This window comes from Mastigoproctus giganteus, chromosome 11, assembly GCF_048544385.1.
Source record: "Mastigoproctus giganteus isolate SK-2022 chromosome 11, ASM4854438v1, whole genome shotgun sequence".
Taxonomy (NCBI): domain Eukaryota; kingdom Metazoa; phylum Arthropoda; class Arachnida; order Uropygi; family Thelyphonidae; genus Mastigoproctus; species Mastigoproctus giganteus.
Genome location: NC_143585.1, coordinates 121782288 through 121799897, shown reverse-complemented (window position 1 = coordinate 121799897; position 17610 = coordinate 121782288). Strand labels below are relative to the sequence as shown.

General features: G+C 37.0%; 1 protein-coding gene across 1 annotated transcript in view; it reads left to right on the top strand.

The window, feature by feature from the left end:
- The first annotated feature begins 3533 nt into the window (after window positions 1-3533).
- The window catches only part of LOC150078402 (uncharacterized protein C6orf163 homolog), a 48687-nt gene continuing 34610 nt past the window's right edge, over window positions 3534-17610 (top strand). The window contains exon 1 of the mRNA XM_090384553.1: window positions 3534-3615. Coding sequence (XP_090240679.1) covers window positions 3534-3615 — 82 coding nt within the window. The remainder of the gene's footprint in view (window positions 3616-17610) is intronic.

The following is a 17610-nucleotide window of genomic DNA, read 5'->3' as shown; positions in this document are numbered from 1 at the left end:
TTCAGTTGATAAGGTTGCCAATCCATCCAAATGACCTTGTGTCATTGTAGAATGGAGGTAAGTTTTGATTAACTTCATTTTTGAAAAAATCCCCTTCAGCACTGGCCACTGATACTATCAACATTATAAGGATTCTCAGCACCACAAAAAGATCTGCGATGATGCTGTCAAATTGTTTGAGAATATGAATTGCAAGGTTCACCATGCAATCACAATGGTTTTGCAAATATTTTAATTTTCATATAAATTGATGAGGGACACGATTTTCTGATCATCATCTATATGCAGAATGCTTTATGATCAACTCAAATCTGTCTTTTAATTACTGTATTAAGTTCTAAAAAATGTTGAAAAAGTGGATTCTAAAATTTGTATTCTCCATTGTTCCAACTTCAACTTGGTATCTTTTGAATATTTGTATTCAGCTGCCAATTCTTGTTAGCTCAAATTCAATTGCCAACATTTTTTGAATTGTTTGGAAGACGTTTAAATTTATCATCTGTTGAATACCTTAAAAATTGCAGTATCTACAATTTTTAAGGTAATCAATTGATTCTGAAAGTAGGGGGGCAAAAGCTTGTGACATATTCAAATTGGCCTCTTAGGAGGCTTTACTTGTGATATTTATTTGGCTCAAAATGTCATACCAAACAATTAGGCAGTAGATAAATTTTCTTTAATAGTTTTTTTTTTTTTTTCAAACTGACCCTAACTGGCTATATTGCAATTGCCTAATGCCTTTTTTTAAACTGTTGACTTACTTCTTGATTAAGAGTGATTTTTTTTTCTGTTGCTCTTTACATTTTTGGTGTCCACCCAAACTTTGGTATCCTGAGCTAATGCCACATTGGCTTATCCCTTACACTTGCTGATTTCATGATACTGTGACTGTATTCAGTGTGTTTCGTGATACTGACTCAATTCTGTGACTGTATTCAAAGTGTTTTATGATACTTGACTCTATTCAATATATTTCATGGTACTGTGACTGTATTCAATGAACTGAACATACTAAGACTACTATTTGCCACTTTTAAATCCAAAGATGTATTTGGATGGATCAGTTTGTGTGGCTCATATGTATTGCACAGTTTTTTGTACACCCTTTGTAGTCTGCTTTGGAAGTATTTTTTAAAAGCCTTATACTGAACTCATGTACTATTCTACAAAAGTTATGAAATACTCTCTTATTGCAGTAAATTGTGGCTATAAAATATGCAAATATTTTAGCAAATTGGCCTCTTAGGAGGCTTTACTTGTGATATTTATTTGGCTCAAAATGTCATACCAAACAATTAGGCAGTAGATAAATTTTCTTTAATAGTTTTTTTTTTTTTTTCAAACTGACCCTAACTGGCTATATTGCAATTGCCTAATGCCTTTTTTTAAACTGTTGACTTACTTCTTGTTGATTAAGAGTGATTTTTTTTTCTGTTGCTCTTTACATTTTTGGTGTCCACCCAAACTTTGGTATCCTGAGCTAATGCCACATTGGCTTATCCCTTACACTTGCTGATTTCATGATACTGTGACTGTATTCAGTGTGTTTCGTGATACTGACTCAATTCTGTGACTGTATTCAAAGTGTTTTATGATACTTGACTCTATTCAATATATTTCATGGTACTGTGACTGTATTCAATGAACTGAACATACTAAGACTACTATTTGCCACTTTTAAATCCAAAGATGTATTTGGATGGATCAGTTTGTGTGGCTCATATGTATTGCACAGTTTTTTGTACACCCTTTGTAGTCTGCTTTGGAAGTATTTTTTAAAAGCCTTATACTGAACTCATGTACTATTCTACAAAAGTTATGAAATACTCTCTTATTGCAGTAAATTGTGGCTATAAAATATGCAAATATTTTAGCCACAAAAAGTGAGTAGTGGTTAATTCAGTATTCATTTCAAACACATATACCAAATAATGAACACATGGAAATTGCTAACAGAGTTTTGGAGGGAAGTGATAATGTTTCTCTTGGAATTCAGGGAAATTGGCCATACATAACTTTCTTCATTAGCATTCATTTGACAGGAACTGACTTCATCTCATGTTTTTTTATTGCATTGTTGGCATTGAAGTGCTTCTGACATTTTAAAGTGGTCTCCAAGCATTTAGTGACTGTGATCATATGGTAGTATCACTTGAATTAGCAATCACGTTCTAGTTCACGAGCAGCAAGATCAGTTTCATATTAGGGGAAAGAAGAGGGGCATTCCACCTATACTATCCCATTGATTAAGGATGTCTGTGCAATCTTTCCGTTGTCCATGATGTCTTTTCTGCCAAGTCGTTCATACCGAGGTAAATTTTTACTGTAGAGCAGAATCACTCTTGGAACAAGACCTTGGTAATTCAGGCTTTATTGTTTGATTTCAAAGCTATGAGAAGCTAGCATTTCAAAGCCCTTGATTTCTCATAGTGGAAAATGAATGTCAGGTTTTAACTTGAAATAAAAAGTAGTATTATCTTCCAGAACTCATTTGATTCTTAAATTACTTATGACCTAGCAAGCTGTTCTCTTCCTGTCTGAGAACCAGAGAAAACATTTTCTACGGTTTTTAAACATTTGTGTTAGGCTGCCAATTTTGCAACATCTTTATATATTTTTTTATCAGCTACAATTGTTCTTACTATCAAGGTAGCATTCCCATGTTCACATTCAATATCGACTGCTCATTTTCCAGCTTTAAAATAAGCAATACTTTTCAATTTCAAAGTGGGGAACTACTCTTTATCTTCTTAGAATTCTCATTTGACTTAGTAAACAAAGGCACTTAATTGTTACAAAAATAAAGTAAATAATACACAAAATCAGCAGACACAAAATGAGCAGGTTTAAGAACCTCTCACCAGGAGTGATAGATTGATGCTTATGAGGGATTTGAGGTTACATAACCAATGTTCCTTGAGACAGCTAATTACCTAATCTTGTCATCAAGACGTGGAAAATCTGAGTTTGGAGTGGTGAACAGACACAGGCAAACCTGTAGGTGTTTCCATGACACATAGAGAGCTTTGTGACATGAATTTTCATGGATGAGCTGCAGCCTGTTAGCTTTTGATAACAAACACAAGACAAACCATCAACTGGCCTGGTGCAAGACACACCAAATTTGGACTGTGGTTCAATGGAAAACTGGTTATATATGATTTGTACAACAGTACACAGGTAATAAACCCTTGAATTTTAAGAGTAGGAATAGTAGAATGTGTTCCATGATGAACTGAAGTAGTCATTAAGGCCAAAGTGATACTAATTTCTTTAAATGAACATATTCTATTTATAACTACAAGTTCTCATGACTCTTGGGGATAGTATATATATATCTATCTATCCCTAGAATATGTATGCATGGAAGTTTGTGTAGTTAAACCAGTTTCATCATCCTGTTTGGTGTTTCTATGTTTCATTTGAACAGTCCTTATATAAAGAACTAATTTTTAATATTGCTACTTTTATTTTTTTTTTTATAAAAAATCCTAGATCTATTTTTACACGAAGAGACACATTCCTCTGCAACTATGTCATCGAGAGGTGAAAAACCATTTAAAGAGTCAGTGCTCTCAAAAAACAAAGAGAAAAAGCATCGCACACCCTGGACAGGTAATAATCATATTACTTAAAAATATCCATTCCAGACGCCTGATGAATGTATGTTTATTAACTTTTAATTTCTTTTGTCTAACATTTTGAATTTAACTCAAAAGTATATGAACCGAAGGTCATAAATTCTCTTAACAACAAAGGGAACTAAAATGCTCTTAGGAGTTTTTAGAAAAGTGTACTTTTTCAGAAAAAAACCCCCCATGGTTTCACTTCTGATATCAGAAAAAAATTATGCAAATACACATGTGATGACAATCATAATGAATTCTGAGAATAAAATTTATTAAAAAAACATGAACTGCTTATTGATTTACTGGGTACCACTTCTTGCCGCCTTTAGTCAGCAGGATGGTGATGCATGTCTCAGCAAAAACCCACTCTGTGTGATAATGAAATTATTATTCATAATAAATGTTCAGCATCATTTGAAAAAATATATGAATTTGCATGTGGTATAATTTTGATATTTTTGCCTGGCAGCAGCTGCCACACTATTTCTCTTGCATTTACCCACTATTACATGCATATTGTGGACTAAAGTTATTAGTAGTGTTCCCCCAGGGTTCAGGGGCGCCTCTGTAGCCAGGTGGGAAGGAGCAGCAGTGCGTAGCACACGCTTCTTGATTAGACCGGGGTTCGAGCCCATCACCACCAAATACGGAGGATGCGGAAAGGTCAGGGAATGACCACCGCATATCCCGGAGCAATATGGCCTTAGTTGCTAATGCTCCTAAAAACCAAATAACTAACATATAACCCCCAGGGTTCAGTGCTGGGCCCATTGTTGTTTTCAATATTTATTAATGAAATTGATATACCTAAGTTTCCAGATGATACAAAGGTTGGCAGGGTGGTTAATGGCAATAATCAAGGTAAACTACTGCAAAAAGATCTAGAAAAATTACCCAATGGGCTGAGAAATGGCAGTTGAAGTTTAACTGCCAAATGCAAGGTACTATATATGGGTAGCAGTAATCCCTTTGTACAAGACCATGGTTAGACCACATCTTGAGTACTGTATGCAGTTTTGGAGGCCTAATTTTAGGAAGTATGTAGATCTGCTGGAATGGGTACAGACTGGTCAGGGATACTCTTACCAAAAAAGGCTTTGGTTCTGCAAATTGCAGCATCTAGAGACTAGGCACCTGCGAGGAGATCTGATTGAGGTGTTTAAAGACTTGAATGGACTGAGTACACTCAATGTTGATGCCATTCTTCCTCATACTGAGACTACATACACAAGGGGGTATAATTCAGATTGTGGGAGGATGGTTGCAGGATAGATGTATAGATGTTTGCCTTTAGCCAGTGAGTGGTTGATTGTTAAAACAAACTTCTATCTGTTGTCATTGTTGTGGAAGTGGGTAGTTTGAATAAATTCAAAGAGCTAAACAAATTCTTGGTGGGGATGGGCTTTTTTTTTTTTTTTGCTGATGCTCTATAAGATTGCTTTCTTGCATCATTTGCCAGTACTAATACCTACTACCTCAGCAAATGAATACTCTATAATTAAGTTTAAAGTAGAAACTGTTATGTATTTGTATGATGGAGAGTGTTTTTTATTTATTATTTTTTTTAATTGTGAATTTATTATGCATAATAATTGTATTATCTCACAGTTCAAGTTCTTGTTGAGACCAGTACCATTTTACTCCAGAAAATAGGAATATGGTATAGGTCTTCAAAGATAGTTTATGATATGTAATTCTGAATCACCCTGTTATATTTACAAGGGTGAATCAAATGAAAAATAAAAAAATAAAAAAAATTGTTTCTTTTACATAAAACCTATTTAAACTAAAATTTTTAAAATATTTTTTCCTAGCGTTTTTTTAAATGTTGACCTTTTGTGAGGTCAACACATGCTTACGGCATCAAAGTTTCAAAATGGAGATGCATGTCATGTTATGTATAAATGTTTAAATGCATGGCTCGAGATCAATTTTAGCCACAGGTTGTGCAATATATAAACTTAGTAATCTACGAAGGAATTATTACGAAACTAGTGAATTATTATGAACTAGTAAGTTATTTGATTCTAGATGAGTCTGTTTCTTTTGTTCAAATATGAACAGATGATTAGTCATCAAAATTTTTGAATAAATAAATAAATAAATAAATTCTTTATTGCTAATAAGTACAGAACATGTACTAGAGACAATAATACTCAACACTGTGACATGGCCAGGAGTTTTACATTATAAATGAAATTAATTGGCAAAAAGGAAAAAAAAATCGTTACATGGAAATTATGAGTTACAAACATGTAAATTATAATAATGAAAAATGAGGACTAAACGTCATATGGAGGAAATTATCCCAGTTCCACAGATGGAATCCACTCGAGGAGCATGTGACGATATTTGTAGTCGGTAGCTAATTTCTGAAGGTCGACTCCAAGACGGAGCAGTGCCTGAATTTTGGGGAGTGCCTGGGCAGGTAGGAACAGACTACACAGTTTCAACTGATTATATTTGAGGATTAGTGTGGGCTCTGACCTCAAGGATGGCGTAGGATTGTGCCACTGACAGAAATCCCAGATGTTTGGGGCGTTTATCACTCCTGTGTACATTTTTACTGAAGTCATTAAACGCCTGCTGTCAGTTAACCTCGGGAGCCTGGGTACATTTAGCTGCTCAGCCATGTCAGTTGTTCTCAATTGAGGGGGTCGGCAATGCTTACTTGTGACCCATTTCAGGGTCCAGTATTCACACGAGAACACCGGTTTTTGAAGTGAGGGCGACGCAGATGCCCAAATTTCAGCAGCGTATAAAATTGCCGGATAAACAGTGGCTTGAAGATATCTGGTAGTGGTTGCGGCATCGTTGGAATGAAGTAAGTGTTGTTTCGCTCTCCAGCGTAGGGTGTTAAAACGCTTCCGGAGGTATTCTGTGTGAACATTAAATTTCAGCTTTGGATTGAAGTTTCTTTAGAGTGGCCAGCAATTAAGTTTTATGAAATCTTGTTGCAACATGCAGGGTGTTTCATATGGGCTCCCTCAGCATCAATTCAGGACCCGAAGACAATTGAAAATAGTTCATATAAGCATGTATCTAATTCTGAATAGTTACAGAGCTATGGCTGTTGAATTTTAAGTTTAAAAAATGGCTATATTTTCAATGGTAAAAAATAATAAAAAAGTAAAAAATAAATAAGAATATGCAAACATGTACCTAGTATGAATAAATATTAAATTTAAAAAGTATGTGTAAAAGTAAAAAGAATAATGTATATGTAAAAATAAGTAAAAATAAATATGTGGAAGTATATGTAAAAGTAAATAATAAAAATAAATAATAAAAAAAAAAATAAGCAAACATGTACCTATGAATAAACATTTTAATTGGTATGTGTCTGTTTATTTGTCTAACATTGAAAACTCCATAGTCCCTTTCTGAAATTGGAGTAACCATTGCTCTGTAACCATTCAGAATTGGATATGTATTTTTCATTGTTTTTGGGTCCTGAATTGAGCATTAAGTTAATTATTATTTAACTAACTTTAATTCTGACTTACCCTGTGTGAGGGGAGGAGTTAAAAAATTTGTATTCACAAAGTAGTTGTGATAAAAGGTTGAAACGAACATCATGTATTTAACTTTTTTAAGTCACCAGACAAAATGACGTATTTTTGCCACTCTTCAATACACTTCCGCAGCAAGTTTTGTCAAAGTCCTCTGACTGACCTTCAAACCATGACTCAGCAGCAGAAATCACCTCATCATCATCAGCAGCAGCAGCAAAGTATTTTCAATGAAGAAAGGGCTTCAGGGACAGGAAACAGGATGAAATCCAAGGGTGCAAATTAGGGGGGGGGGATAAGCAGGAGGCGGTTATATTTCAAACCCACATTCATGGGCACACTTCACTGCAGCATGCAAGTCGCTCACTGGCTGCAGTAATGACACAACTCAAAATTCTTAATTTTTGAGTTAACACAACTAATGAGATTGGGATAGTAAACTACATTTATACAATAGCAGTAAAAATTTAGTTTAATATTTCTTTGTTCGCTAGCACAAGTGTCGTTATGCCATTTGAGTTTTAACTGCATCGAGAAGCGTCAACAGTGGCACTTCTTCAGTGTGCCCTCGTATATGTACATATAATCCTGTCGACGGTGGCACCCAGGCTTATGCCTATCTCCACCTGTATCCGATTGCAAGAGGGGAAAAAAAAAAAATCCTTGTTGCCTATAAACGGCCTGAGTGTTTAATAAACAGACCATTCTGCCACCAGGGAGCAGCCACCCCATGGGCAAATGCTCCCCCCCCCAGTGCTCATCCTGGCAACAGGAGCTGAGCCCGGCTCCACTATCAGTGTCTGTGCATCAACAGCACCAAAAATCCCGCACCTATCAGTGAAGTGCAAGACTAGTAGATGCCAACAAATCCCGCTCCCAGGCAGCCCACACCTGAGAGCCCGCAAAAAAAAAAAAAAAAAAAAATTCCTCAGGGCTGCTGCATTCAATTCCTGCACTGACAACTCTCTCAGCGCCAACAACAACAAAAAAAAAAAAAAAAACACAGCAAGTCTCATCCAGTGGTTAATACCAACCTTGACATTTGTCTTCTTTTAGTAAAAACATTTTTAGCAAAATTTTGCAAAATTAAATCTTTCCCTGCTAAGCAGACACATATTCATTTCCACTGGTCAGTTCCAGAATTACTCTTTTTAATTGCAATCTAAATTGTTCGTATATTAAACAGTTGTGCAACACGTGATTCCATGATTTCTCACATGAGCAGAAACAGTAAGGATCTGTTGCCAGCCTAAAATAAAACAATTTAAAATTCAAGGAACCATGTCCCATCAACAAATACGATGTCTCCATTGCAGGAAAGAACCAAGCATTAACCTTTTTATCTGAGGCAAATGATACTCTAGGTATAAATAACTTAGTTACTACACCAGTATTACTGGAATCCCATCTTTCTTGCCAGAGTTCCTGCATCCGATTCATAATCCTTTTTTTCCCATTATTTCACTGAACTGCTACACTACAAGTAATCCCCATCAATTCCAATGTAACTTTTTTACGCAAAAGGTAAAAAAAGCACGATAAGCCACATATAAATCTAAAGGCAAGAACCCTGACAAAACTTGCATGGCATTGTTAGACACTGTCCTACAAATTCTAAATAGTGCTAAAATAATATGCCTCTGAATTGATGAGTTTCTGTTTAAATTTAACTGTAAATTTAAACCGCCTTATAATATAAAACTAAGGCCTTCTTTCTAAGCCCCCAGTCAGTCCTTGCAATACAAATAATGACATAGGAAAATTTTTTGATCTTGTCACTAATACGCTCCAGATGGGGCATAAAGGTAAGCCTGTTGTCAATAATTAAGCCCAGATGTTTAGTCTGGGCCTCCATGGGAATCCTGTGCCCATCAATTGAAACAACAGGAGGTCTTCCAGTGTCTAATTTGCCATTAAATAGCATCATCACTATTTTCTTGTATGATATCTTTAATTTATGTTGAGCTGTCCACTCAAATATCACACTCATAGAAACCTCCTGTATCTCTTGCCTGGACTTGCCAGGTACACATTACCAGGTCATCAGCATAAGATATCCTATGACACATATTGTTAGGAACCCCTAAACACATTTAGCACTAAAATCCAAAAAACTGGGCCCAAGACGGAGCCCTGAGGACACCCACGAGTAACATTCTTAAAAAAAACTTTATGCTGTGACCTGACAATTTTTCTGCCTTTTAAATAGCTATCTATGGCCTTAAACAAAAGATCTGGGTACTGGATCTGCCTAAGGGAGCAGAGTATGCTCTCGTGCCACATGCTTTCGAAATCAACCAGATCTTTGAGAGCATTCTCAGCCGAGTGTTCTATCACAAACCCATATTGACATTTGAGCTGAAATTCCTTGTGTTTAACCAATCCGTTAATCTTAGCAGCAACAACCACTTGTATAACTTAGCCAGGTTAGGTTTTTTTTTTTTTTTTTTTAGGAGCATTAGCAACTAAGGCCATATTGCTCCGGGATATGTGGTGGTCATTCCCTGACCTTTCCACATCCTCCATATTTGGCGGTGACAGGCTCGAACCCCGGTCTAATCAAGAAGCGTGTGCTAAGCACTGTTGCTCCTCCCCAACTGGCTACGGAGGCGCCCAGCCAGGTTAGGGAGCAGAGAGATCGGCCTATATCGTTTAGGATCAGTGATGTCTTTACTTGGCTTAATCAAAAGTTTAATCAATGCTACTTTCTAGAATCCTGGAAAGATGCCTTCCAAGTAACATTTATTAAAAGCCTTTACCAATAAATGTGGAAAGATGTCTAACATTTTAATAATAATGTTATTTTCGATTAAGTCTAAACCAGGAGTTTTGTTGTTATTAATATTTTGGCAAACTTGTTTCAATTCCGGCTCATTAAATAAATCAGTATGCAACAGTGACCTATTTGAGTTGTGCCAGTATTGGAGTGTAATGCAACCTTCTTGCTTGTAATATCAGCTGGCATTATTTTAGTTGAGCCACTATTGTACTCAAAATTTATTATAACAACTGATTTGTATGCTGTGGCGAACTTTCGAATCAAAACCATTACACACAAATTTCTTGTGGTAGATCATATGCAAAACGAGGGTAACTGTGCACACTTATTAATATAGAAAAATATTAAAAGAGCGCTAAAGTCTGATCTTGTATTTGTCTCATCACAATAAGTTACATTAGCTAGAACTGCCAGAAGGACAAGGAACCCTTTCAAGGTGACAGAGATAAGACATTACAATTTTTATGACCTGAAAGATTTGGCCTGACCGAACTTCTATTAAATTTAATGAAAATACTGATGAAGTGGAGTTCAACTTCAATGACATTGCTATCTTTAAAGTAGAAAAGCAACATTTAGACTCTTTCTTTTATGAAACATCATACAAACAAGATGATTATAAATCAGTTAATGTTAAAGCTAGTAAAACAAGAAACCTCTGGAGTCATTTGTAGATTTCGAATTGAAAAAGCCTACAAGAGTTTGAATCCGATTTCAAAAAAGAACAACAGTGACTTCAAATGTTTGTTGAACAATAACACAATTCCCAAATGCCATGCCGGTTTTTATAACAGTCTAAAAGCTAATTTGCGGAAGGATTAAATTTTTCTAAGAATGAGAATTCTTCCAAATTTTTGTTTGTACACTAATAATTTCGTACTAACTTTTTGTTCTTATTTATGCTTTACCACAATTATATGATAAAGTGTTCCCAAGTTTATGAATATAAATAAAGTTCTTGTTTAATGGTTTTTTTTTTTTTTTTTTTTTTGTTCTTCATCCTAATTACCTTCGATCTTTAGGAGAATCAATCACAAATTTTGAGTGTTTATTGCTGCAATAGTGGCACAACTCAAAAGGGGAGTTAAATTTTTGAAATTCTGGTTACCCATTAGGGGATTGTTGATCATGCCAGCCTAATTTTGAATACCACTGGGCATGATGAGATGAATCACAATATATTTCAACAATCACATAATTTCTTTGTTTCTAACTAAAGAAACTAATTTTAAAAGCCAAATTTTTCTCATTGATTATCACAGAATTATGATTTTTGAGTTAGGCCACTATTGCAGCTAGTGAGCGAAGTAATCAGCAGGGTAATCGTGGAGCAGGTACAGAGGTGGACTGGGTCAAAAATTCTTACTGAGGAAAACAAGTAGAATGTACCAGAGGTCAGAGTGTAATATTGAAAATCACTCCAGCCTACTGGGGTTTCTCCAGTATTATTCTTTTTATAGCAACATACATCGTATAACTTTGTGAGGAGGGCAGAATAACACTTTGCTGTCAACAGCACTTTTGAAGGTAATCTATTAGTATTACACCATGCTAATCCCAAAAACTGCCAGCACCACCTTGCCAGCACTTGGTTGCACCTTTGCCTTATTTAGGGGAGGGGGTGATTCTGCATGCTTCCCATAGTTGCTACAGAGATTTCAAAATTGTTTGGACATTTGTTTAGTTTCAGGATCATAGTGACGGATCCAACTTTCATCGTTGACGACTACCCATGAAAAAAACTCCTCTTGCTTTTTATTTTCTGCCACAAGTATCATAAGTTCATCTGATATTTAGGTCTGAGCCCTGAACAGTATTTCTTAGTTGATATGAAAAGCCAAGTAGCTTCTACGATATTATTACCCTGAATGCTTTCTATCTAGAGTTTGCTGTTGGTAATATCATCTATTGGTCCCACTGCATAGAATTTAAAAATTGTCTTAGACTACTGTACTCATCCTTACAAAAGCAAAAGCCATTCCCTTTACCCTTGACAGTAGTTATATCTTTAAGTAAATCCCACATCAGTACACTGTGATCACTGCCGTCCAGTGGGTCTTTTACGTTCAGATTCTTAATGCATGAAGAATTGCTGCTGATAATCAGATTAAAAACACTGCTTCCTCTTGTTGCATCTCTAACATGCTGATGTAGAAAAGAATCATCCAATAAATCCATAAAAGTCTTTCTAGTGCATGAGTGACCAATCCACAAGTTCCAGTCAATATCTGGAAAGTTAAAATTCCACATTTTAAAACATTCTGATTTAGTGGTTGACTCTAGTTCTCTATATAGTTGTTTGTTATATTCATCACAGTCATTAGACCTATAACAAACTCCTACTCTGATTTTTGTTTTTCCAGTGGTTGTTACGCTAAACTGACTCAAAATTGCACTGGCCACCAAGGTTGAGTGGATGCGCTGCCTCAGATTTAATATGCTTCTTAACTAAGAACTTTATTCCTCCCCTCCCCTCCTTTCTGTACACATTGAACTTCCCCATATTCAGATCTGCATCCCTTACGTCTGAGTGATACCATGTCTCTGCATTTGATGACTTAGTATTTCAAATTCATCAAATTTATTCACTATGCTTCTAACATTAGTATATATGCAAGTCTCCATGCACCTGTTCTTACTGTTAGCAACCTAACACAACCAAAGTATCTACTTATTCCATGATGACCCACAGCAGGGCTTGAAATCCCCAACACCTTGATCTCCAGGCTGCTGCATATTCCAATAGAAGCAGTGGAAGAATCACATTCACCTCTGCTGGAAGCTCTAGTTAATCTATTAGTATGTATATCACCCCAAGCTAGCTGCAACTAGCAGAACATCCCAATCATATTCTACCTCTTCATTTTTACACAATATATTTCATATTTCCCTGACATATCTCCTGTGGGACCAGTGCATTCTGCCATGAGGATTGTCTCTGTGTTGCCTGATGCACACGTGTAACCTTCTGGTGCTGAGAGCTTGATAGTCCCACCACTTTAATTCCTTTGGGGCATCCACCCTATTCTTTATGCTCTCATAAATGCCCATCAGAATGCATAGTTTGCACCTAATTTGCTTGCACTCTTTGCACCAAACACACACAGAGACATCTCCCATGGCTGCATCATGTACTGTTCCAGATAAGCCTGCAAACATCACAGGAACACATTTTGTAAGACCATGATTTGTAACAGAATTGCCCCCTTCAGTTTTCCCCTGAGCCACAGCATTCCACTGCTTTGGGTTCATTGCTTTACTGCCCTAGTCTAAGATACAATGAACAATTATACAAAGAAATAGAGTGGGCCAGTAAATCAGAGTGCCTTATAATAGTGGATTTTAACTTCAGAGATATTGACTGGAACACATTGGTTGGTCACTCCCACACTAGCAATACTTTTGTGGATTTATTGGATGATTGTTTTCTACAGCAGCATGTTAGAGAGGCAACCAGAGAGAGTAGCACTCTTGATCTGATTATCAGCAGTGATTATACATGCATTAGGAATTTACAGATAAAGGAGTCACTAGGTGGCAGTGATCAGTGTAGTGATGTGGGATTTACTTAGATGTAACTACCATCAGGGGTAAAGGGAAGGGTTTTTGCAATCGTAAAGGGGACTACAGTGTCTCAGAGATATTTTAAATTGTATACAGTGGGACAAACTGATGATGTTACCAACAGCAAATTCTAAATGGGAAGCATTCCAGGAAGTAATCTTGGAAACTACTAGGCTTTTTGTTCCAACTAAGCAATACTATTCTAGATTTACACCCAAATGGATGTCCCATGAACTAATGAGACTTGTGACAGCAGAGAATAAAAATGCATGGGATGCATATAAATTATCAGGCAACACAGAAGCCTCTGGTAGATATAAGCTAGTCTGTAATCAAGTCACAAAGGAGGTTAGACAAGCAAAGGCAGATTGTAAGAAATTTTTGGCAAAGGATGCAAAGAAAAACAGCAAAGACTTCTTTATATAAGCTCTAAAAGGAAGGGGATGAATCAGATTGGTCCACATGATATCAATTGTTTGGATGTAGATGATCAGATAGCTGCCAAACTAAATGCGTATTTTGCATCTACATTCACACATGAGGAGTTATTCAAGGAGGAGAAGGCCAGATGTTTATAAAAATCTAACAGGGAGTTAAATGATTTTGTAATAACTCCCTGTGGTTAAATGATTTTGTTTTATAATGGAGGATTTTAATTTCCCAGATATTGACTGAAATATGTTGGTTGGTCACTCACACACTAGCAAGGCTTTTGTGGATTTATTGGATGATTGTTTTCTACAGCAGCATGTTCGGGAGGCAACTAGAGGAAGTAATACTCTTGATCTGATTATCAGTAGTGATTCTTCATGCATTAAGGATCTGCAGATAAAGGAACCACTAGGTGGCAGTGATCACAGTGTGCTGAAGTGGGATTTACTCAAAGAGGTAACTACCATCAGGGGTAAAGGGAAGGATTTTTGCTTTCATAAAGGTGACTACGGTGGTCTGGGACAGTATTTAAATTCTATACGGTGGGATATTCTGATAATGTTACCAACAGCAAATTCAAAATGGGAAGCATTCAAAGAAATAATCTTGGAAGCTACTAGGCTTTTCATACCAACTAAGAAATATTGTTTGGGATTTAGGCCTAAATGGATGTCAGATGAACTAATTAGACATGTGGCAGAGAAGAAAATGCATGGGATACATATAAATTAAAGGTGACACAGAAGCCTATGATAGATATAAGCTGGTCTGTAACCAAGTCACAACAGAGGTTAGGCAGGCAAAGGCAGATTACAAGAAATCTTTGGCAAAGAATGCAAAGAAAAACAGCAAAGAGTTCTTTACTTATGTAAACTCTAGAAGGAAGGGGATGAATCAGATTGGTCCACTTGATATCAATGGTTCAACTGTTGATGATCCTGCTCAGGTAGGTAACAAACTAAACGAATATTTTGCATCTGCATTCACACGTGAGGAGTTATTCAGGGAGGGGAATGGCAGAGGTGTATTAAACACTGGCAGTAAGCTAGATAATCGTGTAATAACTGAGAGTAAAGTGGAGGAGAAATTGTTGAAGATAAACGTAAGAAAGGCACCTGGGGTGGATGGAATCTATCTAGTTATATTAAAGGAGGCAGCAAAGGAAGTAAGCAACCCTTTAGCCATAATTATGACAGCTTCCTTGGACTCAGGGGAGGTACACATGGACTGGAAATGTGCAAATGTGACCTCAATCCACAAAGGAGGATCAAAGGGAGACACAGGTAATTACGACCTGTTAGTTTAACTTCTGTAACAGGGAAATTAATGGAGGCACTGGTTAAAGAAGCAGTGCAGGATCATCTAGACAAGACTTCAGTTATAGCTCAGGCACAGCATGGGGTTGTTAAGGGGAAGTCTTGTCTGACCAATTTGATTAGATACTATGATGTAGTCACAAAGGAACTGGATGCAAAGAATAATTTTGACATCATATATTTGGATCTTAGAAAGGCTTTTGATACTCTTGCACATGGAAGACTGCTGCACATATTGGAGCAGTGTGGCAGTGGAGGCAAATTGCTGCTATGAATAAAGGGATGGTTGAGCGGGAGAAGACAGAGAGTGGTAATCAATGGACACTGCTCTTCGTGGACTAATATTATTAGTGGAGTCCCCCAGGGTTCAGTGTTGGGTCCATTGTTGTTTTCTGTATTCATTAATGATATTGATGATGGTATATCAGGTTTAATATCCAAGTTTGCAGACGAGACAAAAATTGGCAGGGTCGTTAATGACACTAATGACAGTATGCTGCTGCAACAGGATCTAGAAAAGTTGAGTAGATGGGCTGAGAAGTGGCAACTGAAGTTTAACATTGACAAATGTAAAGTACTGCATATGGGAAGCAGTAACTCCAGAGTAACTTATCAACTGTGTGATACTACACTGACAGAGGTAGAGAGTGACCTGTGGGTAATTGTTCAGGCAGATATGAAGCTTTCTGAGCAGTGCAGATTGTCCGGAGGAGTTGCTCATGTGTCTTGTCAATGATATGCAGGAATTTTTCTAGCAGGGATAAGGAGGTGATTATCCCCTTGTATAAGGCAATGGTCAGGCTGCACTTTGTCTGGAGGCCTCATTTTAAGAAGGTTGTAGAGCTCTTGGAATGAGTACAGAGAAGGGCAACAAGATTAGTGAATGGAACAAAGGGTTGCTCTTACTAAGAAAGGCTTAAGTTTTGCAAATTAGTGTCTGGAGACTAGGCACCTGCGAGGTGATCTGATTGAGGTGTATAAAGCCTTGAATGGTTTGAGCATGCTCAATGCTGATGGGATTTTTCCTCTTGCTCAGAATAATCACCTGAGAGGGCATATATTTAAATTGAGGAAAGACAGTTGTAGGACCGATGTGCGGAAGTTTTCCTTTAGCCAGCGGGTGGTTGATTGCTGGAACAATTTTCCATCTGTCGTTTTTTTTTTGGCTGATGCTATATATGCTTGCTTTCTTGCATCATGTGCCCTTACTAATGCTAAACTCAGAGCAAAGTGGACGAGAAATTGTTGAAGTTAAAAATGGAAAAGGCACCTGGGGCAGATGGGATCTATCCAGTTATATTAAAGGAGGTAGCAAAGGAAGTAAGCAATCCCTTAGCCATAATTATGAGAGCATCCTTGGACTCGGGGAAAGTCCCCATGGACTGGAGATGTGCAAATGTATCTCCAGTTCACAAAGGGGAATCAAAGGGTGACATGAGTAATTACAGACAGTTAGTTTGACTTCTGTTTCAGGGAAAATAATTGAATCGCTGTTTAGAGAAGCATTGCAGGATCATCTAGACAAGACTGCAGTAAGGGAGTCTTGTCCCCTTAACAAACCCATGCTTCAGCACAGCATGGGTTTGTTAAGGGTAAGTCTTGTCTGACTAATTTGATTGGATACTATGACGTGGTCACAAAGGAACTGGATGCCAAAAATAATTTTGATATTGTATACTTGGATTTTAGGAAAGCTTTTGATACTGTTCCACATGGAAGACTACTGTACATATTGGAGCAGTATGGCCTTAAGGGCAACTTGCTACAATGGATAAAAGGATGGTTGAGTTGGAGAAGACAGAGTGGTAATCAATTGACATGGCTCTTCATGGACTAATGTTATAAGTGGTGTTCCTCAAGATTCAGTGTTGGGCTCATTCTTGTTTTGTGTATTTATCAATTATATTGATGAAGGTATATCAAGCTTAATGCCAAAGTTTGCAGATGATACAAAGGTTAGCAGGGTTGTTAACAGTAATGGATATAGTAACAGTAACAGATCCTGCAACAGGATCTGGAAAAGTTGGGTAGATGGCTGAGAAGTGGCAATTGAAGTTTAATGTTGACAAATGCAAAGTACCATACTGAATATGGGTAGCAGTAACCCTACAGAAATGTTCCAACTGAGTGGGGTTACACTCAGGGTAGTGGAGAATGAAAGAGACCTGGGGGTAATTGTGCAGTCAGATATGAAGTTTTCTGAGCAGTGCAGATGGGCTTACAGAGCAGATTATGGGGTATTGTCAATGGTATACTGGAATTTTGCTAGCAGTGATAAGGAGGTGATTATCCCCTTGTATAAGGCAATGGTCAAGCCACACCTTGAGTACTATGTATACAGGTCTGGAAGCCTCATTTACGAAGGATGTAGATTTGCT